The sequence below is a fragment of the Solanum dulcamara genome, chromosome 9 (assembly GCF_947179165.1).
Source record: "Solanum dulcamara chromosome 9, daSolDulc1.2, whole genome shotgun sequence".
Lineage (NCBI taxonomy): Eukaryota > Viridiplantae > Streptophyta > Magnoliopsida > Solanales > Solanaceae > Solanum > Solanum dulcamara.
The window spans coordinates 74,728,523-74,754,056 of NC_077245.1; the positions used below are offsets into that span (position 1 = coordinate 74,728,523).

Genomic DNA, 25,534 nt, shown 5'->3' on the forward strand with positions numbered 1-25,534 from the left:
CGTGTGTATTATTAGTTCATGTATTTTTTATAAGATGACTGACCCATTTCGTAGACCCTAAATTTTATGGGTACATTCGTGATGATCTAGTGAGCAATACTAATTACCTCTATGGGACTGACATCACTTTTTGGACTATAGAAATTAAGAATTGTCTAAACTTTTCGAATGTATTAATCTATAAATTTTTTAGAATATGACTGACCGACTACGTTTTAGCCCATATTTTCTCAAATTCCGAAATAAAAACAAAAAATTTATCATAATTGAGGTTCCATTTATGATGACCTATTGAACTATATGCATTGTGTCACTTCTTTTAGATTTTTGGGGTGACAAACGAGAATTAAAGATTATCTTAACTTTTCATGTATATTGATCTATTAATTTTGTCAAAAAATATGATTCATGAACTCCATTGAATCCCAAATTTTGTAGTTTTATTCAAACGACTCGTGAGCTATTCTCATTATTACTCAAAAACGTTTTCAGGTGACGAAAAATATTCTAGATCGTTTCAACTTTTAATTGTATTATTCAATGATTTTTTTCTCTTGACAAAAGCAACCCAAGTTCTCCGAACAGTATCCATTTCGCTAGTTTTGCAGTCCACCAAGCAATTCAGTCTCTATCGTAATCCATCTTTTTAAATCAGTTTTCTTTAAACTAACGTGATTTTTGACTTTATGTTCGTTAACCCACAGTTTAACCTTAACACACCGAACAGATTGAATACCAAGGCGTAAAGGAGAAAGTAGCAATTATAGAAAACTGAGACATACATCGGGCAGGTTATCACTGTCGTAAAACAGCCGTACCAACCAGTAGCAAGGGTTAGGCAAACTACTCCACCGACCCACATGACAAAATCATAAAACTCTTTATCACGGGTTCCGCATTCCTTTCTTATTCTAAATGCATCAACGGAAAATAAAGAATCGGACAACAAAGAGTCATCAATATTCCTCATACCACCTTCGCACACCTGACCTTCAAAACTCCATTAACACATTCAAAAACATTATACATTTTATAAGTTAGTTTAAACCGATTTACAGGCTACTAGCCTCACAAATGGCAAGAGGAGATTTCGAAGCGCTAAAATGCCTCCCCCTCTATATCCAGAGCTAATTTACCAGTGGATGTTACTAGAACTTTTTGTACTCAGCTAAGCTGTCCAAATGTACAGTTCACCAGCGAGTCACCCTCCAAGGAATCCATCAGGAAATGGAAGAGAAAAAAATGTGATTTGGTCCTGTTTGCAATGGAGAAGAGAGTGAGGTGAGGGCGCAAACACGTATTACTTGATACATTTTTGCAGGTTAGAGTGCACACCTCTAAGAAAACTCCTACGATGCCAGCACAGATGTGAGAGCATAGTTTCTTGTTGACCAATGTCTGTTCACTAGCAAGCTCATCTTGGCACATCCACATACTTTGCTTAGCAAAAGTAATCATTGTTCTGCCACCATGTAATCAGCTCCTATTCAGAATCCGAATCAATACTTAAATACAATCTTGGTCTTACAGAACGACGTTGACGAGGAAATGTAAAAGGACTATCTGATCGTTCTCTACTGCTCTTAGTTGATCTGCTGTCATTCATACCAAGAAGCAATGAAGCTGCACAAACAGGAGCATCACTACCTACATTTAGAATCGCTCCAATACATGAATCAAAACAGAACTTCTGACAACGCATCTTAGCTCTCATATGAACATCTACCAGGATAGGTAGTTGCGGAAAGGAAATATCTGTAAAAGAGCTACACTGCAATACTCTGTGAATTGTGCTTCCAAACAGGAACAGTCACCTAATTAGTTAAGTTTGGTCAATTTACCCATTATTTTTTATTTTGCAGGCAAAAATGCAAAACCCACATTTAGAATCGCTCCTACATGAATCAAAACAGAACTTCTGACAACGCATCTTAGCTCTCATATGAACATCTACCAGGATAGGTAGTTGCGGAAAGGAAATATCTGTAAAAGAGCTACACTGCAATACTCTGTGAATTGTGCTTCCAAACAGGAACAGTCGCCTAATTAGTTGAGTTTGGTCAATTTACCCATTATTTTTTATTTTGCAGGCAAAAATGCAAAACCCACAATGTAAATTCAAGGAAGTGTGGGTGATGATCTACCTGTGCTCTCTCCTCACACCACCACCCCTACAAAAAGGAAAAGAAATCAAGAACAACAGGAAATACCAGTGTCAGCCAATGAGTCCAACGCAGCGTCTTTTGTTTGTACTTGCTGCCCAGAGCTTAACCCATTTGCAACTGCAGAATCACCATGAACCCCTCCATCACCACCAAGCCTAAGTGAGATCCAATCTTCCGTACCAACGCCATTTGAAACATCAGGCTGATCCCTCGTAGCCTCAACTGACGTATCTGATGGTCTAGTAGGAAGAAATATCTGAAGTGAGGGATCATTACCACTAAATGCAAGGGGATTATCAACTAAACTGTCATTCATATCAGCATTAGGGCGATCGGTGAATGTTTCAGGAAGAAGAGAAGCAGATCCAATGCCAGTATCTGCAGCCAACCCATACCCACTCATAGAACTGGTACAGTTAATAGATCCATGTGGCACATCTACTAAAGATCCTGAAACATCAGCATCAGAACTAAATAACTGAAAACCAGGGCCACCTTGGGTTCCAGAAGGCAAAGACCACATGTTCATCCCAAATTCATCGTCATTAGAATTGAACAGCCCCAGGCATGAATTCCCACCGTTAACAAGCGTAGAATCATGAAAAGAATCTGGAATTCCTAGTGGCTGAGCTGGAAAAGAAACTGCAGGTGCATCAATATGGTTGCTATTAAAGATAGCTCCAGATGGGATAATTGGCTCATTTTCTTCTTCAGAATCACTTAACACAATAACTTCAGCATCTCCTGCTGGTACCGATGGATTTCCGTTGCCAAAACCATATGGTGGGTCAATATTAAGAGAGATAGCCTCAAGATCAAATGCATTGTTCGAGAATTCAAGGTTCCCATTACCATCTTGATTAACACTGCGATCCTCACCTTCTTTGCCACTCCCGGTGGCACTGCTGCTCATTGGGATGACATCCTGACCAAAATTTTCTCTCAATCTATTTCCGGATGAAAATGTCTGGTCTTCAGGTTTGCTGATTTCCCACAATCCGTCTCTGTTCTTCTTCAATCCAACTTTCAGGCCATTTCCATCAGAGCCTCCTTCCTGTTTAACCTGCTTAAGAATTTCAGGCTTAGGCTTCGACTCTATATCTGGAGATTCACTCAAAGACCCATCAGGTAAATGCCAACATCCGAGATCCCCAAGACTCCTTCGATCAGATTCTGTCTTTGCGCGCCAAGAACCATCAGGTTTCACTTCAATTTCTGTAACATCTTCTCCACAACTATGCATCTACACCGCAAAACCAGACAAAAATTCAACTAAATGCTAAAACAGAGTTATTATCACCAAAAACAAAAATACAAAGCAATACCTGAGAAGTAATACGATTGAAATATGGATCTATGATGACATGCTCCAACGAGTAGTTCTTGAGACAGATGGGGCATTGCCACTGCATCACATGAACAAGATTTGTCAACAAATAATATCCGGTGGATATACGATGGGAACTTGAGACAATACACTGATGGAAAAGTTCAGTTCTGAATTATAGTTGCTTGCCTTCCTTGACCTTTGATTCATTTCAACAAACACGTCAAGATCAAAGCAGCCCATGTGTATACAAGGTTTGAATCTTCCAGCAACTTTCATCCTTGAACCACTCATCTGTTATGCACATACAAGAGAAAATTAAACGCTATGACTAGTGCTGCATTACACAGCAATAAAATATTGCAACAGAGCAACAGAGTGGATAGAATCCAAATAGAAGAAAATTATTTGAAACACTAGCAGGAGACGTGGTAGACACTAGTATAGATGAAATACCAAAAGGAAGCCTGTGCTCCATGTTTTCTTGATCAGGTGATGCCCAAAAGGTTGATCCTAGAGTTTCTTGTTCAAACAATCAAATAATCACTTAAATAGCATCTATGACTAAGATTGTGCCTAATGGAGGTTCTTGAATCAGATGTATAGACCACCTCTAGGATATCGACTACAGCCACATTGTGTGCAATTGCACTAGATTGCAGCTTGATTGTCTACTTTGAACAAAACAAAAGACCCACTGAGGAAGTGACACAGTAACAAATATGCCAAGATAAAACACAATGATCAACTAAGCAACAACGACTAATAGAAGCACTGTGAACAGGATTAAAACTTCGGTATGCACTTACTGGGCAGCGAAGATTGACAGGAATACAATCAGCAACCACTTCCAGATCACTATCGCTATCAGCATTTTCAGTGGCTGTCCCACCACCAACACAACGACGAACGCGAGCAAGGGCATCTTCAAACTTCTCACCATCTGACTCCCTCGGTATCATACTAAGAACCTAACAATAAAACAAGATTATTTCAGAAACACGAAACAGTCTATACATAAGATCCCTTGTTTGTTAACAAGTCTGTTAATGTATATGGTAAGCTATCAGGAATTTATTTTTTTTTAACAGTATCAGGAATATATCAGGGCCACAGCTGGGAGGGAGTGACAGGAGATCTCGAGCAGCTCCCACACACTTCTTACAAGTACGTAGATTGGTTAATGCTAACGGCTATTACAGGCATAAGTATTATCTTGATATCATGAAACGATTGATTGTTTAATTCTCTGTAAGGTTTGCTTTTGAATCAAAGAAATTTTCAATCAAGACCTTGTAAAACATTCTAACAAGCACTCTATTATAGCTCAGTTGGTTAAGACCTTGCCTACAAACCCATCAATGTTATTCAAGGGAATTCCAGAAGAAGAATTAGGCAAAAATTATAAAACATCCTGGGGAAGATCAAACTTTCATCAAAGAGAAGCAAATGGAAAGCTTTCAAAAAGATTCTCGTAGAATTATATGATCTTTAAGATGTCTGAAGTTTCATATTTGATTTTTTTAACCAGAGTGGTAGAGACTTCATTTTAACTTGGATTGATCTAGGTAAGAGATAAACCTACGTCAAGTTATAGGTTCAAGTTACAAATCTACTGTTCTTTTTTTTAAATGAAGTAATAAAATTCCATGCATACAAGACATATAACTAAGGCAGTAATTCTCTACGAAGATATTCAATCATCTATAAATCCCAGAATATCACAGGTACTCCGAAACCAATAATGACACAAGCTCAATTGTAGAACGATTCAATTTAATACAAAAAATGATAGCATTCAACTCAAAATATGAATAAACAAAAAACATTAAGCTCAAGTTCTATAAGCCAAAAAGTTTCCAACATATTAGAGATGCTAAACAAAACGGTGTCAAACTGATGAAAACATAGAATTCATAGTGCCTAAATTCAGAACTAGTACCCATAACAACAATACTGAAATGCGTGTGCTATTATGTAATAGGAAGTATGGTGCATTATGAACTTAATGTATTGATCATACGGAGGCAACTGAGCGCCAAATCAATATACCTAATAAGATGTGCAATCTGCAAGGAAAAACTGTCATGCATCTAACGCACAATAGCACAAAGATGGAGGCCCATAATGCTGTGAATCCAATGGGACCGAAATTGGGCAGGTAATGGACAGAATATGCCATGCAAAGAGAATCTTAATATCCAGTGAATGGGCAGAGAGGTTTTCCAATTCCTTACAGAAAAAGATTTTGGTACCTGTATCATGTCACAGTCCAAAGGTTGTGCAGAATGCGCAGACATTGTATTGCAGCACGAGTGTTTTAGAAAATGATTTAAATAAGTGGAACAAGAAAGATGAGGGAAGATTGGGAACCAAAAAAACAAAAGTACTTCATAAACTTGGAGAAGGAGATCAGAGAAGGAAGGAACTGTGTATGGAAAAGCTCAAACGATAGCTGAGGAGATTTATCATGGGGTATAGGAAGTGCTGAAGGCAAAAATTGAAAGCGGGTTTTAACAGACAGAAAAACAATCCAAGAGTTTTTGCAAATTACCCAGGGGGAGAGGTTAGAGAAGGATGGTCCATTGACAAAGCTTTCAGAGAATTATTATGTCAGTGATCAATTCGTCACAGAGAGCTACGTTTTGAGACCTTTCTAAAAGGTGGAAATGCAAGAAGCAATAAAGAAAAGTGAAGGAGATGAGTCAACATATCCGGATGCTTTACCTTGGCCTTTATCATCAGTGCTTGGATATTGTGGGTAGACAGATCCATAACCACTTCTATCATAAGGGTACTTCAGAGAGGAATCCTAAGATTCTAAAATCTTCTTTATTAGTGCTCACTCCAAGAGTTGTGGGGCCTAGAATATAAAGAAGCTTCAAGCTGTTAACATGGAAAGGGGTGTCTATAGAGTACTAGTCAATGTCTTCGATAACAGATTACAACCAGTGATGGATCACCGTATATCCTCATTTCAGAATGCATTTCTCGGAGAATCATTGCAGAACGGACTTGAGAAAGAGCTACAGAATATCTTATGATATTGATAATGGATGTGAATACAAGGAAACAGGCTCAGGTGCATTATGCAAGTTGGACAACACGGAAGCATACATCATTGAATTGGTTTCAGAATGCATTTCTGGGAGAATCATTGCAGAACGGACTTGAGAAAGAGCTACAGAATATCTTATGATATTGATAATGGATGTGAATACAAGGAAACAAGCTCAGGTGCATTATGCAAGTTGGACAACACGGAAGCATACATCATTGAATTGGTTTCCAAATTGCTAGAGACAAATGGGTTCAGGAAAAAGTAGAGGGCGAGCTAGATTTTGCAAATCATCAGTTAAATTATCTATAATTCTGAATAACACCCTTTATGCCTCCTTTGAATGTACGAGGGGATAAGGAATTTATCTGTTCCTTTTTATTTTCATGAAAAGATTCGGGCTGACAAGGTGATGGAAGGAGTGACAAAGCCTTGGTACTCCCCAAAATACTAGTGGTTTGAAATATCAATATACACAAAACAAAATTCGTACTAATGGAGGAGTTACAAGACATCCACAATCAGCAAGAGTTTGTGGTCGTAAAATCGACACACTATATACAAGGCTCTGATTTACCTAGGGAAGCTTCTTTGGGAAATTCCAACGACAAACACTTGTGACAACCAGTAATCTGAAAATCTGAGAGACGGTAGAGTATTGTTGGAAGAGACTATTTTTCTTTTTTTTTTGATAACTGTGGTACCCGATTCAGCTTTCACGCACCTCGACTAATTCCACCGGATACTTGTCGACTCCCATCAGCAACAGATACCAGGTAATTCTGCCCACCAAGGCTAGAACAGATGGTAAGATATCACCTAGTGTTTTTATGTCTCTTGCTGGAATTTGAACTTGAACCCACATGGTTCTCAACCTACTTTATTGAACCCCAGGTCACACCCTTGGGTGCTTGTTGGAAGACACTATTTGTCCCAAGATGAAAAGATAATACCATCGAAATCTGTTCATGCAAGCATATCAAGGTACTGGTTGTACTACATGTCCCATATTTGTATATGCCGTCAACAATAGCAATAGGAAATGGAGAATGATTTTTCCTGTGAAGGAACGGGGAGGGAAGTGAAATATTTTTTTTCTTGTTCAAATGAAATAGTATTCGACAGAATGAAAAAAAGAAGCACCCATCAAAGAGGTTTACAGAAGTCTGGAGTAGCCCACCTTTAATGATGCAATACTAAAGAAGTGGTTCTGGAGTTATACCATGGGTATGCACTACTGAGAAGGGTGATAACCACCATAAATGGAACATAAATAAACAGATATTCTCAGATGTTAAGGATTATTGAATGAAAGGTTGTGGAAAGTTTCATAAGGACTCATCAGCTACATTGTCAGAAACGATGTTTTTCTTCGCGACTTTGACAACAGCATTTCTACATGTTTTTGGTTTGACAAATGATAATGAGTAGAGGTAGCGGAAGAAGATCGCATGATATGACGGATGGGAATTGGGAAATAGAATCATTTTGAGGTGAAATTATACTATAGTAAAGACGTTATGAAACACCAAGTGCCGCCGAAAGTTGTGTACCTTTATATAATGTGCAGCTTGAACTGCAAATACTCACCAAACGTATTTTTGAAAGAAGAGGTGGATTGTTCGGAAATGGTACTACACAGGCAGAGGATAGGAAAAACATAAATTGTGTCCTTATATATTCCAAATTTGCCTCATCTTCTGGACGCTTGTGCTCTCTCCATTTAATATCAATTGGGTAGTATCTCAGCCACTTGAGGCAATTACCAGCAGGACGAAGTAGTTATCAGCAGGTCACAGCGAGTAGATCAAAATTCAAAGTAAAACAAAAGCAACGTGAAGTGCAATGCAGCTGTGCCTCCTTTGGATAATTTGGAGTAAAAGTAGGAGAGTAACGAAAGGGATGTAATGGAAGAGTCTCTTTTCCTTTCATTTATGTTTGGTGCAAGGAAAAATGCCTTTCATTTCAGTTGTTGGACTAACTTGATAGATGAATGTGGTGGTTGAGCTACGAACATTGTATACCCCTTTGACATCTGACTGGTGTGCTTTTAGTGAAAAAATAATCAACTTATTAACAAAGTGAGACTTCAATTGAATACTGAAAAACAACAGGTAAAAAAGTGTTTTTGCAAGAGAAAATTTACATAATTGCATAATGTTGGTCAAATTTCACTACCTGTTGAACAGTACGCCGCTTCACAAGTCTAACCCCTAAGCAAAAGACACGAGCATCACATCCTGTTAATGTGATCTTGTTGATTCCATCTCTGGTGCACGCTGTGACCTGATAAAATGGTAAGGTGTGAATTAAAAGAAATGTCTATAAAATGAACTACGTTTTGCAGTAAATGTTCCTAGAAAAGAAAAAACAGGCTGAATGATTTATCCCAAAAACTTTTCTGGGACCAATTTGATCAATTATGGAAACCTGAATCACACATTTATTTGGAGTTCATATGGGACAACACAATTTGCTACTTATACAATTTCAGCATACCTACACAACACACGAAGATAAATATATACACCAAAGTGGAAGCGCGCACACCCAAATACACACACCAATTCACTTTCCAAGAGGCAGAAATAGAAGTGCATGTAAATAATACTCACTATAGGGCCATCATCTCGACCATTAGCACCCAGCAATTGAGAGCCAGGTCTATTTATCGCGCGCACAGGAATCCCTGTTGGTTGAGATTCAACTGAAGTTAATGCACAAGGGAAAGATCTACTAGACCAAAAAAAATTAAATGCAATCTTCACTAGGTTTATGGCAATTCAGGCTTTGCAGCAGAACACATGGGAAGAAGTTACATAAACAATATTTTAAGTTAAGAAGGGTAAAAAGAATCCCAGAACACTATCAGGTTTACCTCAACCCCTGAGTTCTTATTAAGGCCAAGAACTATGGACTTCAGAGAAAAACATAACTAAGACATTATATTTTTCCCAAGAAAGAAGAAAACTATTGAGAAGAATATTAACTACTTCCAATTGGATCAGGATTAAAACAGAAGCAACATAGGACAGAGCATACCATTCACCTGCAAATCTGCATATTGAGGCCACTGCATTCTAAATTGTACCTTGTCGTTGAGAAGCATGCACCAAGCCTGAGACAAGTTAGTAGAAAAAACACAATGAATATAAAGGGACTTCTTTATCTTAAACCATCATGAGGAAAACCAATAACCTGGAGATCATATTCCTGTTTTGCCAACAAGTCTCTGTCAGCTCTAGTGATTTGAAATGTTTTCTCGATACTCTGCACAGGGTTCGTGCTGAAAATTCACAAATGAGATAAATAATTAGGAAAAGATTACGTACTTGCTTAGCTGCAAATGCAGAACAATAACAAAACAGAACATGCCATGTGAAGGATAGAGCAAGTAATTCAGCAAGGAAAATAGAAGCATCAATCCTCTTAACAGAATCAATCCTCCTACATTCAAGACACCATTTACCACACAAGGCAGGAAAAGCTTATACATGTCATACACCAGTTAAAAATTGAATCAGCGAGCAGACAACGAAGAAAGACAGAATCATACATTTCAGAACCGCAATCAAATTGGATGCAACTGGAAGTGACTCGAACTGACAACCTGTTCTCACATAAAGGTTGAAGCTAACTTACAGTGGTCAAGCTATTTCATGATTTCATCACCTTAAATTGCACAAACTTCTGACCTAGGAGAAAAGATACAAATAAAGATAAAAAAGATCCAAGACTTGCACTTAAATACTAAAATCTTGCATGCACAAGATACAAGACTAAACTAGTGTTTGGAGTCTTTTGGCCACTTTTCAAAATTCACTAACCACCGAATGAGTTGCCCTTAAATCAAAAGCAGGTAATAGAAAAGCTGCCTTCCTTTTTCCATTTCTTTTTTGGCTTTCCACCCCACCCCCACACTCATCCACATGGAATAGTGAGGATACTACGAAACTGCACCCATCACTTCGTGGAAACCAAAATCTATCCTTCGACACCTCAAAGAAAAACAAACAAAAATCTCTCTCAATTAATAGTAGCAAAAACAGGCATTAGAAACTGCATGTTCCGAATCTTCACAGAATTAACACCATAAACAAATTAAGCCCAAGCAAAAAGAGGTGTAGCAGCAATAATAGAGAACAGGATAGCCAATTGAAACGAAATTGCAGGTAACTAACCCATCAGCAGGAACGCTTGTAACGGCCAATTTGGCGGGATACAAAGGGTGTCCCATTGTCACCCAGAAGCTGCATATAGGGAATTCAGTTATGGAAGGTGAAACAAGCATAACCATATAAAGGATGTATGTAAAAAAGTTAAAACCGCGTCAAAGTGGTCATTTAAGTATCCATATTCATGGTAAATGAATTGTCAGGTCTTACTCCCATGCAGTGAAAATCCCAGGTTAGCAACCACATGTTTACCAGGCTTATGGATAACAAGTTATAGAGCCCGTTTGGATGGGCTTAAAAAAAGTAACTTTTATTTATGAAGTGCTTTTAGAACTTTGAAGTGCTGAAAGTTATTTTTATAAACAAGCAGTTGAGTGTTTGGATAAAAGTGCTTATGTTGAAAATAAGTGTTTGAATTTTAGGGTTAAAAGAATAAAAAGGGTAGTTTGGGAATTTAGTTAAAATATAAGGGATATAAAAGTAATTTCCATTGTCAAACAAAATGGCTTTAAGTACTTAGAAAAAAAAAGTTAGAAATCCTAACTTTTCATGTTTGACTGACTTTAAGAACTTTATGGCTTAAAGTTAGCTTTAGGCAAACACGTCCAAAAGCTAAAAAGGGGCTTTAAGTTGGTTTTGACCAACTTAAAGCCCATCCAAACAGGCTCATATTAGTAAATACACAAATCAGACTTCACAAGTTCACATGCTATGACTGTGAAGTTCAATACAAGGCAAAATGTTTTTACCCAAGTGAAATTTCAGAGCAATTGCAGAAAATAACATACAAGTTACATCATTTAAGTTTCTCAAATCAGTTTATGTTAACAACTGTCTCAACTACTAGATCACATCATTGTACTTACATCGGGAACAAGACCGCCCCGATGTCCATCACAACCCCTTGGTTTCTACATAATATAAGGAGAGCTAGCCCACTTTTCTTATCCATGGCTCCAATACATTGGCTCATCTCAGAGAGGGAAAAGCCCAAATTGTAGACTTGATGTCAAATTGTTCTTCTTAAGATGTCAAAGATTTTAAATAAATAGCAATGTCAGGAGACACCTTTTTTGTGTGGAAGAGAACTATAGTATGTATATGGTTAGTAGAAAACAAACATCTGCATACAACAACAACAACAACAACCCAGTGAAATCCCACAACGTGGGGTCTGGGGAGGGTAAAACGTACGCAAACCTTACTCCTACCAAGGTAGGAAGGCTGTTTCCGGGAGACCCTCGGCTCAATAGAAGCATAAAAAAAGGTCGGATAAGGCTGAGAAGTTCAGAGCGATAAGACAAAGCAAATAACGAAAGCGATAGATTAATAAAAGTACAGAAAGTAATAGATAATAACAGAAATCAGAGCACAAAAAATTATAGTGCGCTAATGCGCCTACTAATACGGAAGAATAATGAACTATGTACTAGCCTTCTGCATGTCACAATTTATTTGACAAGAAAAATCCTTCATACCCACAAAAAACAATGCAACACTCCAGTAAATGGAAAAGAAAATGCAGCCAAATCACATAATCCCTCCCATTAAAGGAACGGATAAAAGTGAATTAAACACCAAAAGTGACACTTACGGGTCAGCACGAACCAGTCTGCACACTTCACAGTAAAAAGTAGTAGGCGGAATTGGTGGATCACCACCCTCCATTGGCTTATCTGGTATGACAACACAACGAATATGTTGCCATGTGTGACATCTTCTGTCTTCACACTGCAAGCATGATTACATCATGAGACACAAATGTGATACATCAAGTTCAAGAAACAGAAGCTTCAAATGTTCAAGCTGACACCATGTCCAGTGCACCCCTTGTTGTGGCAGATTTTTTTTCAAAAAGGTATGCTGAAATCGCGGCTTCAACATAATAACAACAAAAATGCAATTTACAGATAAGCGCGAAATCTGAAATGTAAAAGATGCAATGCTATAGCGGTCTAAGAAATATTATAAGTAGTTACACAGCTTCGCAGTACATAAGCAGAATTAGTATATCTTTTGAAAGAGAATCTGAACACAAGAGGAGGTTTACCCACTTAAAATAGTACATTGAAGATATACATATTCATAGAAATGAGAAAAATATAAGAGGGAAATTAGTGCAAAAGTAAAACCTGAATCATTGTTTCAGTTTGTAACGAGCTTGTACACACACAACGAATTTTCATATGGTAAGTGTCTTCAATTTCCTCTTTCAACTTCACATTACTGGTATCCGAGACGACATGTGACTTTGATGCTAGGTCAGTTGCCCCCGTTGCCCCAGACACCTGCATTTTTCTGGAAGACGTAGAAAGATCACTATGCATTGGAAGTCATTAATTAAGGTAGAAGGTTAGCAGATACCCAAGTGTTGTCACACTTTATGTGGGAGAGGTAGGGGGTTATCCTCCTCTTCTCCTTATTAGTAGTATTATTTAGCAGTTGCATGGTCTCTTACTCTTCAATGTGTATTACTATTTGTTGTTGCATTTGCTTTGTATCTTGCTAATTTGTTGGCATATTTTCTTGCAATCCTGCTTCGAAAATCTTTTTTTTTAGAGCGGAGGGCCTGTTGGAAACAACCCTCTCTACCCCACCACCACCACCACCACCCCCACACACAGGTAGGGGTATGGTCTATACATCCACCCTCCCCAGACTCCACTTGTAGAATTACACTAGGTAATTTGTGGTTGTTGGGTATGCTGTTGTTACAAAGAAAGATCACTATGCACAAAAATGAAGAATAATGGGATAGGGGTCTTAAACATCAAAGTCCATTTTCCCCCTTTTAGATAAGTGTATCCTGAGATTGAAACTGCTTTATACCTGTAAATGTCATCAACAAGTTTTGCAACATCTTCCTTCCCAACACTGTTCCTCTTGGGGAACAATCCTGAAACTGTTCAGCATCGAAGAAATATGAGAGAATCAGTCATCAAAAGGCCGTGTGTTCAAACAAATCCACTAGTTAAGAGCAAGATATATCTATATTTTCCATGTCGTGTATAGATATACACACACACACACACTAGAAGAAACCCTCAATTAACAAGTACATGAGTGGTTACAGTTTTTAAGCAATTTCACTATCATCACACAAACACACACACCACACAAAAGTAGGAGCAAGGTCTGCATACATCCTACCCTTTCCAGACCACACTTGTGAGATTACACAGGTATATTGTTGTTGTTGTTATCACACAATGTCCACCAAGACAGTGGGAAGATTTAATTATGAAAAAGGATAAGATTTTTTATGTGTCCCCCACGAACTGCACGAAAGCGAGGTGGACTGAAGATATATTAGTTAAGATTGAATAATGAGAAAACCTGGTACATCAAGTTGGAAAAAGAAAACCCAAGAGAAATGACTGTATCATCAGCAACTCCAGTACGAGATTGGCATATAATAAAAAAGAAGCACGTAAATGAAAACAGAGAATGGCGAAACACAAAGAAAACCACCAACAAACAAGACGGGTCTAACATTTCCCCAACAGCTTCTTCAAGCAAGAAATGGAGCTGCTCACCTCGTTCATCAGAGAATGTAGCTAATATGCGATCAACAAGGTCCTGCATTACCAAATACTAGCGTCAAGCATCAAACTAACATATCGATGTAACAAGTGTTGTGCAGGAATGTAACCAGTCTATGCATAATCATGATTCATGAATATATACAATGTTGATGCTAAGGCTAAAGAAAAAGAACAATTGTCATGAAGGAAGACAGCCAAAGACTTGGAGCTTGTTTGGCCAAGCTGCCGAAACCAGCTTATTTGTGCTTCCTACCAAAACTGTTTTTTACCGGCAACTTATTTGAGAAGTACTTCATACTAAAAGTGTTTTTACAAAAAGTGCTTTGGGAGAGTAGTGGTTCTAGTTTGGCTAAATCATGTGAGAAGTTCTTTGTTAGTCATTCGTGTTTGGATAACATTTTCCAAAAAGTACTTTCAAGTGTATATTACGGAAAGGGAATTTACGACTAGTTCATTTGGTAGAGATGAACTTTTGATTTGGGTAATCTAGTCCTAAAAAATCAAAAGCACTTGCTTTCAAGAGAAGCTACATTTTTCAGTTTTTGTTACCTAAATTGCGCGGACTCTTCACTTTCGATGCCGCACCCATATAAAATTCTCCAAAAATACACTACTTTTGGAGAATCCGACGCGCACCAATAGACTTTTTTGAAGAATCCGAGCAACATAGTTGAAAATACTGATTTCATTGCAAAAGCTTTGGCCAAATAGGCTATTATGTGTCGATTAGAAAAAAGCAAAAAGACACTTCCCTTTTTTCTGGGATAAAGTAATGTATTCTATGATAAGTTGAGAAAAATCCCAAAAGGCCTCTCATTTCTGTAACACTATTTGCAGATTCACGAGAAGGACTAACAAAACTCAGCATGTGCAAAGAGCCCTAAATTAATCAAAATATAGATATAGAGGAGGGCATGCCATAAAAATTGCAATAACCATGGAAAACAATACAGTCAATATTAAAGATCTCCCTCTCATAAGTGATAATATAGCACAGTGTGAAAGGCGAAAGCATCAGCCAGCAACTTCAACAAAAAGCAAGGAAGCCGTGTTTCAACCAGCAACTCTAAAAATGCATGGAAAAAGTTCAAACCTGCTTCTTCCCTTGCTTTGAAAGACCAAGTTGATTCAGAACATCTTTGAGCTCCTTTATCCGAAAATATGCCAATTTATCCTATAAGGGACAATTAATTTCACAAAAGGTTTGTCTTGTGTCCAATACAATTACCAATTTCAAAAAAAGAAAAAAGGTTTGCCTTGTGTCTCCGAGACAAACGGTCCATTTATTGATGGGAGAACAACAGGGATTCCCAGTAGCACACAGTAGTCAGTAAATTGATACAAAAACTGATCTGTAAACCACTTCCAGAACAGAACCTACACGAACAGGAATCACTAGACCAACCAATACTGCTTAATTTTTATTTTAGAATCAGAACATTATGCAACATGCAATTTGTCACATAACATACCTAGCCACATAACCATATAATTACTGCAAATTGAGGCAATTTTGGAGGGCATAAATGCCAGAATCAATGTTTAGCTTTCATAATCCACAACCAGGAATGGACCACCCTTGCGGAGTTATTACAATCTATGTTCACATTCTCAAACAACTTCCTTTTCTATTTTTTGTTTGTTCATCCAATATTTTAATACTTACCAGTGACTAATCCTAATAACAAGCACCAAACATAGTATATTACACTAAAACTATCCAAACATTTCACTGCTTCAACAAAGAGTCAAGACGCCATACATATGAAAACTAAACAAATCTAAGCAATGTTCACAATTAGCACCAAAAAAATTAAAATCAACAGTTTAACAACAACAACAACAACAGAATTAAATCTAATTACCTTGCAGGTAGCAACCAAATCCATCTTTACACCCTTCCACTGGTACACACAACTTCAAACAAACGTTACTCCACAGTTGAACTATCCAATTAATCAGCCACACAAAATCAATCCAACTCAAGCCACCCAATGCCCAAACAAATATTGATCTAAATCAAAAGGAAAGTAAATAAAAAATAAAAAAAATCAGTAAACCTCAAAATATTTCGATCAGAATTCCACACACAAAAAGCATTATGCATATCAAAAAAAGTCAATTCACAAGAAAAATAAATATAATAAATTCATTTATTTTTTTGCAGATAAGCTTAATTGGAGGTGTTTAGTACATGGATTAGACGAATCTATGAGGGTTTTAGAGAGAGATTCCACAGCGGCGGCGGCGGCGGTTGTGGAGGAGGCGGTGGCGGCGGCGGCGGCAGACTTTCTCTCTCTTCCTTCTTCTTCTTCGCCTTCTCCGTCTTCCTCTTCACAATTGCTATGGTGGCGATTTCTCTTGACCGAAACCGGCATGAAGCTATCCTCGAATTTCTACTAACCAAAAGTTCCGGACGTATCATATGGTTTATCAAATCTGGTTTAATTTGTGAAAACAAATCCGGGTTTTTATTATATGTGCTCACGTGCACGTGGACGTATCCTGCTCTTACTTCTCTTTATTTTGTCTTTTTACTATACTAATACTAATAACGCCCCTCCTCGCGGTGGAAAATACTACTCCCCAATATTCGCACCAATTCAATATTCAATGATATTAATATTAGTAGATGTTTGAACACGCAAATTCACTTTGTGATTTAAAATTATAAGATAAAATTAATATTTATTATGTGATTTTATTTTATGATTTTAAATTTTAAGGTAAAATTTAAAATTCTTAAAAAAAAAATAATTTGAGAATTTTATATCATGATTTTATATTTTTTAAATATAAAAATTGACCCATAAGTTTATATTTTATAAGAAAAAATCACTATTTATATCTACGTAATTTTTTTGCGAGAATATCAATATAGTGATGAAATATTCGTGGAATATGAACATGATGATATAGTAATTAATAATATTGACTATGTTCAGTTTTATTAAAGAATGGTACACTACAACTCATATCTAATTTTACTTTTTTATTGAACTAAAATATGATCAATAAATGTTGTATTTTTTTTAGAAAACTTTATGATAGTGTATTATACTTTGTTATGAGCTTTTGCTTATAAATTTTATGTTTATGAGCAAAAAATACAACTTAAAAATCAAACTGTATGTCTAAATAAAACTTCAACTTCACCATCTCATGCGTTTTGTATCATGGTTTCATCTCACTTAACCAAATGGACTTTTAAATCTAACGGAAAAAAGTAGAGGGAGGCGGGGACTTTTAATTTTTAACTTTTTTTAAAAAAAAAACTTATTTTAAACACTTTTTGATTTGTCAAACACTTCTAAAAATTAAAAAATAATTTAAAAGTTGATTTGACTAACTTTTAAGTCAATCCAAACAGGTTTTAAGATTTACGTACATTATTTTCTCCCCATAACTCGAATTATTAAACTACACTAGATCCTCAGACTTCACTCTATAAAAAAAAGATTTGCGCATATTCTGACTTTTTCAGATTTTTCTTTATTGGACTACAATAGATCCTCAGACTTCACTTTATGGTACTATACTCGTATGATATTATTATTGTAAACAAAATGAATTTATGATTGGTGGTCCCCACGTCACTAATGGTCAGGAAAACAAAGAGGTCTATCAAATTAGGTTTCACATTTGGTAGTAGTTGGAGGTTTTGAAAATCAGAACTCTTCCCAGCCGTCCGATTAGATGACCCTTTAGAAGTCTCTACACGTAAAATAAAATAGTTTGACCTATGTGCATCTAGTAATTTTGAAGACATTTTTGTTAGAGATATTTCAAATTTTAAAATAAAAGGAAAAGAAGATTTTGATATAACAATGTATGGTTATTACCTATTATATTGTATAAAACATATAATGTTTGTGTTGGTTGTTCGTTAAATTTTACCTGTATTGTATTATTAATTTTATTGTTATATAATGAAAAAAAATACTATTTTATGTACAGATTTTGGTGTGATCAAGTTGTTATTTTATTGTTATATTTTTTATTTTATTTTTATTTATTAATTAATAAATTTATTTTATTTTTATTTATTATTTAATTATTTTATTTTATTTTTTAGCGTAATTTTTTTATTTATTATTTAATTATTTTATTTTATTTTTATTTATTATTTAATTATTTTATTTTATTTTTTAGCGTAATTTTTTATAGCAACTCCTACTTTTCTTTAATTTAACTTTTATATTTAAATTTACAGCGTGGCGTTCTAATATTATGATTTTCTTATAGTATTGTTTTTATATTGTTACTTGTATGTTTTGAAAATTCAAAATTAACAATAAATGCAAAGGAAAAAAATTGACTATTCAAATGAACCTTAATTAAAGTAATGACAAGTGTGGAACTGTGGAAGTACACAAAAATAGTAGACTAGATTCATCATTCAATTATTGTGAATATGAAATATGTAAAATAATGAATACATGATACATACATTTTAGTTTGGAGGCAATTTATTGCAACCATACTTAATTACTTGTGAAATTTGTACAAAAAGACTTTTATGCGACGAAAAAATCTACAAAGACTTTCAAGAAGACGAATAAACAAACATGGCGTAACACATAAAAAAAAATTATGTAATTTTGAGGAAATTAATATAAATATATGAACGTAATTGTAAAAATATATCTGATCCACAAAATTTATATTACCAATGAAATAAAAATAAAAAATGGATAATATTTAAAGTTAACATGATCAAATTTAGATTTGGAAGTTTGGAGTTGAAAAATGTAGATTTGATTTCCCAATTCAGTCATTTTATCAATTTGGGAATTTCGTAAATTTAACTTTCGGCCCCAATGTTTGAAGTTGAATTTTAAAGTTTTGGAACTTAAATTATAAATCCAAAATATCTAAAATTAAACATCACCAACTTAACTTGCGAAAATGACGTTTGACATTTCCAATCCCAAAAAATTAACTTTACACACAAATGAATGAAGTTTAAATTTTAGGAAAAACTAAGTTTATGCAGCATAAAAGCAAAATAATTACAAATAAATACTCATTTACAATTCATATCTCCCAAGGCACGAGATTCACGATCAATATACTGATGTGGTATCTTTGAGACTGCTTCAGTCCTTAATGATACCACTACAGTATATCTATATACTGTTATGTTATCATTGATGTCTACTTCAATCCTTCAGCTATACCTACATGAAACCATCATATACTAGCGTGGTATCATTAATGATCGTTTCACATATCATTATGATCATTTTATATAAATGTTGAATAATATCATCATAGTATATATATACTGTGATGGTATCATAAATATTTTTCTAAGTCATTCGATATTAAATGAATGATACTATCACAGTATATTCGTATATTATAATGATATTGAAAATCCTTAATGAGACACTTTTAAAATCTTCAATGATACCATAGCAATATATTGATACCTTATCGATATCATATAGGATTGAACTTTTTTTTAAGAAATAAAAATAAAACAATTAAGAGAAAATTATTAAAATCACAATCTTGTTTATTAAATTAATTAGTTATTATATCATCGGTGATACTCTGTCGCTATATTGATACCACATCGCTATCATATAGAATTGAGATTAATCCTCTCTGATACTCCATTGGTCTATGATACCCTATCGATATCATGTAGGGTGAACGCTGACATCAGCATGACGTCAACGCACAAATTTAAAAATAATTAAAGGGGGTACATGGTAATTAGGTTGGGGTGAAGGAGGTATATAAAGAAATTATTTAGGAAAGGGATATAAAGTGGTAAATAATTCGTTTGAAGGGTCCATTTTGTGTAGTTTTTCCTAAATTTTATCCTTGTCCTTCTTCTTCACCCTTATTAATTTATAACCCTAAAAATATAAGAAGTTATACCTTTTTTTTTAATAAGAAACATTATGGGCGTTCACCCAATTGAACAATTTCATACTCAAAAGTCAAAAGTGAATACCCTCCAACTAGAACTAGAATTACCAATATAGAAAGGCCAAGCAATGTTTGAAGTTTTCTCTATTGGGTTAAAATTTAAATACTCAGATAATTTTGAATAGATTTTAAATAATATCCTTAAACCGGCTACCTAGTGAAAATCATACACGAGAAACTTCCGAAAACAGAGGCCCATTCGACTTTGGCCCATATAAAAGTCCAGTCCAGTCTACTTTCGGCCCCAAACCCAACTTTTCTTGTGCAAAGGGAAAAGCACTCGAACAAAACTCCGATCAGTCCTCTAACTCTGCTATTTTTTCTCTGATCGACGATCAACTATTCCGATTTTCGACGATGAACGTAAGTTTTTTGTGTTCTCCCGTGATTAATCGAAGAAATTTGTTGAAATTGTTTGTAATTTTTGGTTTAAATGATGATGTTTTCAGGTGATGGATTCAGCTCCGGCTAAAAGTAGTTTAATGAGTCCCGAATCTGATATTCAGAGAACACAGTATGTACTCTCTTTCAATCTCTGCGTGTTATGAAACTCTACAGATCTGTTTTGCAGTGTGTTTGATGTTTTACGAAATAGGGTTTTTGTTCTTATTTTATTCGAGAATTAGTAGAAGTAGGTTCTGCACCCAAGGTAGTGGCCTAGTGGTCAATGAATTGAGTCGAGCACCCTGAGGTCTCGAGTTCAAACTCCAAAAGAGACAAAACACTAATTGATTTCTTCCCATTTGTATCTATTTTAGTCTTAGTAGATAGAGTTGCCCAGTACCCTTTGCTGGTGAGAGGTCTCATGTATCTCGTGGAATTAGTCGAGTTGCGCTCAAGCTGGCGACACAATGGTTATCAAAAATTAAAAATTTAGTTGAAGTAGGTTTTATATTTTGGGTCTTTTTCTTAGTGCTATTAGCGAGGCTTAAGTTAACCATTCGTTGAAATGTAGTGTTTTAAGAATTTTTTACTACAAGAGTTACCATAAAAAAGTAATGCTTTTCAGGCAGAGTTTGTTGAACTCTTCTTTGTGTGGTGGGGATGCTTTTGGGCCAATTTGGTTGTCTTATAAACATATATATTTACAGAGTCGGGGGTAGAGTAGAAGGTACGAGTTTTGCATAACCCAATAGCTTTCGTCCAAAGTTTCCTGACCTTGTATTTGTCTTGAAAAAATCAGTTTAATATGTAGACATTATTAATTTAGTATGCAGTAACACAAAAGGGTTACATTCCAGATTCCATAAACGTCTAATGCACCTATGTATATAAAGGAGCTGGTGAAGAGCATTGGATATGGAGGAAAATGTTCTAGGTAGAAATATGTTTTTCACTAGAAAAAAAGTTTCTTTTAGTGCAAAAATATGTTTTGGATTGTTTGCCGGTGTTTGATTAGGTGTGAAAGTATGTGACATATGGTAGTAATACAAGATGTAAGAATATATGTGTATGCGGATATTTTCTAGTGATACTCTTAAGTATTTAAGATTGACAACAATGTTTAAGCATTAGTTGAGCCAAATGATAAGAGTAAGAGTCTGGATACTTATAAAAGAAAATGACTTATGGTCATAAGTAACATCTATTTCCCTTTTAGCTGAAAATAGTTTATTTCAGAAAAACAACATCAACATTTTTCTGGAACATTTCTGCCATGCCAAACGATTGATTTTTGATCGTTACCGGAGTTCTCAGTCTTGGTGGCTTACAGTATTATGAACCTGTAATTTTGTTTTCTGAGTAGAAGGAATGAGGTGCGGGGTTAAGTTGAGACTGCATCTTGTGTGGCTCTTGATGGATTTTGCTTCCTAGGATACATCTGGGCCAGAAAGGAATTTGCAAATACATCTGGGCTAGAAATAAATTTGCTAATATATCTGGTCCAGAAAGGAATTTGCAAACTGTATTTATCTCTCAGTTGCTTATGCTCTTACCGGTGGGATTTCACTGGGTATGTTGTAGCTGCTTATGCTTTCAAGTAGTTAGACTTAATCTTCATATACACCAAAAAGTGAAAACAAAAGCATTACAGAGGATGAGCTAGGTATTAAAATCCTTTAGTGAGGAAGGCCGAGGGTCTATCAGAAACCACCTCTCTACCCCACAAAGGTAGGGGCAAGGTATGCTTACATCCTATCTTCTCCAGATCCCATTGTGGTTCTACACTGGGTTGGTATGTTGTTGTTATTATTGTTGTAGTGAGAAGGAGAGTCGTATAATGGATTAAAATTATCGAATGAGAGAGTATATGCCTGTTGGAAGGGAGGTGCAGCTCTTTGTATAGACCATATCCTTTGCATGCATGGGAGATGTAGTTAGGTGTAAGAGTACCAATAATGTAATGCAGCAAATTTTAATCTTATGGATATATGCTCACTTGCGCATTGAGATTGTATTTATGTAATTTTCCTTTATAACTCCTCACTTACTTTGCTCTCGATGTGTGCAATTTCAACTTGTATTGTTCTCAATAGGTTTCCATATGTGACTGGGACATCAGTTGTCGGCATCAAGTACAAGGATGGTATTCTCTTGGCAGCTGACATGGGAGGTTAGCTTCTATATCATAGATTTGGTCCCAATCAGTGTTCCTCTTTTTTCAAAAAAGTACATTATATGGTTTCATCACTAGGGAAAAGGGATAGAGTATTGAAAGATCTCCTAAAGAAATTCTCTTTTGACATTTTAATATTATCTGATGTTAAATACGCCCTCCAATACATGCTAGAGATGATGTTATATGTGTTTTCACCTTCGGCTTTTTCCGTTTACAGGTTCCTATGGTTCAACGATACGTTACAAGAGTATGGAGCGATTGAAGCCAGTGGGAAAGCACTCCCTTCTTGGTGCAAGTGGTGAAATTAGTGATTTTCAGGAGATAATGAAGTACCTTGATGAGCTTATGTACGTCCGTCCAACTGAGGACTACTCCCTGTTATTCTTGTTTATTGTTATTGTTTATATGAGTTTTGATGGGCAACAGTTCAGCCTATGCAGTCTGTTTGAAATTATTTAGTGACTTTCTGGTATTCAATGCTTCATAATTGCAGCTTGTATGACAACATGTGGGATGATGGAAACTCCTTGGGTCCCAAAGAAGTGCATAACTATCTGACACGTGTGATGTATAATCGTCGCAACAAGTTCAACCCACTTTGGAATTCACTTGTTCTTGGTGGAGTGAAAAATGGACAGAAGTATCTTGGAACAGTTAAACACAATACATTGTCTTGCTTGGTTTTAGACACTGTCTCAATTGAATCCCTACTGATAATGCTTGTTTTTTTTTTCTTTTATTCCTTAGGTTAGTATGATTGGTGTGCATTACGAGGACAATCACGTGGCTACTGGATTCGGGAATCACCTTGCGAGGCCCATTCTCCGTGACGAATGGCATGAAAACTTGAGTTATGAAGAGGGCGTTAAGTTATTGGAGAAATGTATGCGTGTGCTTTTGTATCGAGACAGATCTGCAGTCAACAAGCTTCAGGTACAGTCCTTCTGCGGTTTGGGTAGAAAGTTAGTGCTTAAGAATAAATCAGAATGACACGTCTAACCTGCCAAGATGTGTTCCCTGAACTTCTTTCGTCAAACCTGTAGAATGAGTTTCCTGATGCTTATAGTTTTATTTCCTGATTCTATATTTTTAATTGTGGGTCTAAAGCTCTGAATTTGGCATCTGTTGTCATCCCCACAAGAACCAAGTCTATAGTCTGATTCTGTATTTTCATAATCTATCACCGTTTTCCTTTTCTAGAATAAAAAGTAAAAATCTACCACTATTTATTTCTAAAATTTCTGGCACTAATCATCCCTTCTAATTTTTTAAGCAAGGAGGTACCCCTCTACTTAGATATGAACAATAAGACAGGTTTAGTGTGCTCTAGTGGAAGCAGAAGAGCTCATACTTAGATCTTCAAAGTCCACAGTATTTGCTTCCTAGATTTGCTCCATGTAGATATTTATTGTGGTTGACTGAAGGTTGGTTTCTTGTTTTTATACTTTAGCTTGAAATAGGGAAAAAATAATGGTACAGTTGTTAGCTGTGAAAGCTTAAACAGAAACTTGCAGAACTTGCTGCAAACTTTGCATTTGGTGGTGAACGTTATGATTTGATGTACGGATTGCCTTTCTGATACAGAATTCATCATCAAGCTCAATAGAATTGTGAGGTTTGTCTGCTCTTTCTTTGTGATTTTATTCTGATGTTTCTTGGACTTGCAGATTGCAAAAATCACAGAAGAGGGAGTAACAATTTCTCAGCCCTACTCATTGAAGACTTTCTGGAACTTCTCTGCTTTCCAGAATCCAACTGTTGGTGCTGAGGGTTCATGGTAATAACTGGCTGCTGCATTGACTAGGTTTGATGAAGGAAATACACAATGTGTTGCAGATTTTAGAACTCGCTGTCTTCATGGAAGCGATGTTTGACAGAACCTGTATAATTTGAATTGTCTATGGCATTTCTAGGCTTTTTCCTAATGTAAACTATAAAGACATGTCACCTGATGTTTCACTTTTCCTTCACCATGTGAGATTGTTATCTTCCAAATTATTTGGCATGCCATGGCTCTATCTCAGTTATGGAACACATTGTCGTTTCGCCTGGTTGATATATTTGCCAAGTTCATGACAGAAGTACGCCCCGTTTACCTACTTTTAAGCTCGGTTGTTCGGACTCTCAAATAATGTTGGTGCACTAGTGTTTGATACGCCGAAAATGCTCTATTTTTGCAGGGCCAAAACGTAGTCGGAGACATTTTTTGATGAGTTCGAGCTATGTAATTGACACTCATTCAGAGACATTTTTGAAGAGTTCGAGCAACATAGAGCTTTTAAGAGATCTTAATATTACAATTGTAATTATTGAGCATTATTTGCGATCTCATTGTTGTGATTTTACGCTTCTAAACAAGCTACAAATATGGGTATCTAAGACCTTGCTTGTGCAAATTCTCTTCAAAAGAATATTTTACGTCAAAAAGATATTAGATGATTTTTTGCATTAGTTTAATGGTTCATTACATTAAAGCTTTCCTATGTTTACTATAACCGTTAAATGCTATGGTATGATGAAATGGTACTTCGAGCTTGGAACGAGCATGAAGATATTAACGATATTTTTTTATTTTTTGAATTGTTCTGTTTGATTGGTTGTTTTTTTGCTTAAGATTTTTGGTCTTTATTTAGACTTGATGAAAAAAATGAGATCACTTCTTATAAACTCTTGAAAATGATTCTAATCTAGTTCGCAGTGAGCGATGTATAATGTAGAGTTCAGGTAGCCAACTAATCGAGCTACTAAAATTTCCCAGTTT

At 35.8% G+C, this 25,534-nt stretch overlaps 2 protein-coding genes across 7 annotated transcripts; one reads left to right on the plus strand and one right to left on the minus strand.

The window, feature by feature from the left end:
• Positions 1–938: 938 nt before the first annotated feature.
• On the minus strand, positions 939–16,711 carry LOC129903078 (E3 SUMO-protein ligase SIZ1). Of its 6 annotated transcripts, none has more exons than XR_008770202.1 (18): positions 16,465–16,711; positions 16,136–16,284; positions 15,364–15,444; positions 14,262–14,304; positions 13,555–13,627; positions 12,858–13,023; positions 12,320–12,456; positions 10,732–10,800; positions 9,749–9,836; positions 9,593–9,668; positions 9,166–9,239; positions 8,729–8,836; positions 4,302–4,463; positions 3,682–3,786; positions 3,491–3,571; positions 2,211–3,408; positions 1,336–1,483; positions 939–1,255 (listed from the first exon to the last, which is right to left on the minus strand). XR_008770202.1 is itself a non-coding variant. In XM_055978564.1 (17 exons), exons 2-17 carry the CDS (start codon positions 16,157–16,159, stop codon positions 1,455–1,457), a joined length of 2,514 nt encoding a protein of 837 aa, XP_055834539.1. In that variant the 5' UTR covers positions 16,160–16,284; positions 16,465–16,711; the 3' UTR covers positions 939–1,454. The 6 variants fall into 6 exon arrangements, 3 of the variants coding, with proteins under 3 accessions (XP_055834539.1, XP_055834538.1, XP_055834536.1); XR_008770201.1 differs by having other exon boundaries at positions 1,336–1,623; XR_008770200.1 differs by having other exon boundaries at positions 1,336–1,647.
• A 3,750-nt stretch (positions 16,712–20,461) lies between these two features.
• On the plus strand, positions 20,462–24,807 carry LOC129903308 (proteasome subunit beta type-4-like). Its single transcript, XM_055978830.1, has 7 exons — positions 20,462–20,576; positions 20,663–20,727; positions 22,691–22,767; positions 22,991–23,120; positions 23,267–23,426; positions 23,521–23,706; positions 24,441–24,807. The coding sequence occupies exons 1-7, from the start codon at positions 20,571–20,573 to the stop codon at positions 24,552–24,554; spliced, it is 738 nt and encodes a 245-aa protein (XP_055834805.1). The 5' UTR covers positions 20,462–20,570; the 3' UTR covers positions 24,555–24,807.
• The last annotated feature ends 727 nt before the right edge of the window (positions 24,808–25,534 follow it).

Bases quoted from the DNA above. Each gene is read 5' to 3' on its own strand.
- LOC129903078 (XM_055978561.1), bottom strand. From the start codon at position 16,159: ATGGATTTGGTTGCTACCTGCAAG. The intron at 9,669-9,748 runs GTTATTGGTTTT...AACTTGTCTCAG, and splicing joins AACAGGAATATGATCTCCAG to GCTTGGTGCATGCTTCTCAA. The intron at 8,837-9,165 runs GTGAGTATTATT...CCATTTTATCAG, and splicing joins GTCGAGATGATGGCCCTATA to GTCACAGCGTGCACCAGAGA.
- LOC129903308 (XM_055978830.1), top strand. The intron at 22,768-22,990 runs GTTAGCTTCTAT...TTCCGTTTACAG, and splicing joins CTTGGCAGCTGACATGGGAG to GTTCCTATGGTTCAACGATA. The intron at 23,427-23,520 runs GTTAAACACAAT...TTTATTCCTTAG, and splicing joins GACAGAAGTATCTTGGAACA to GTTAGTATGATTGGTGTGCA.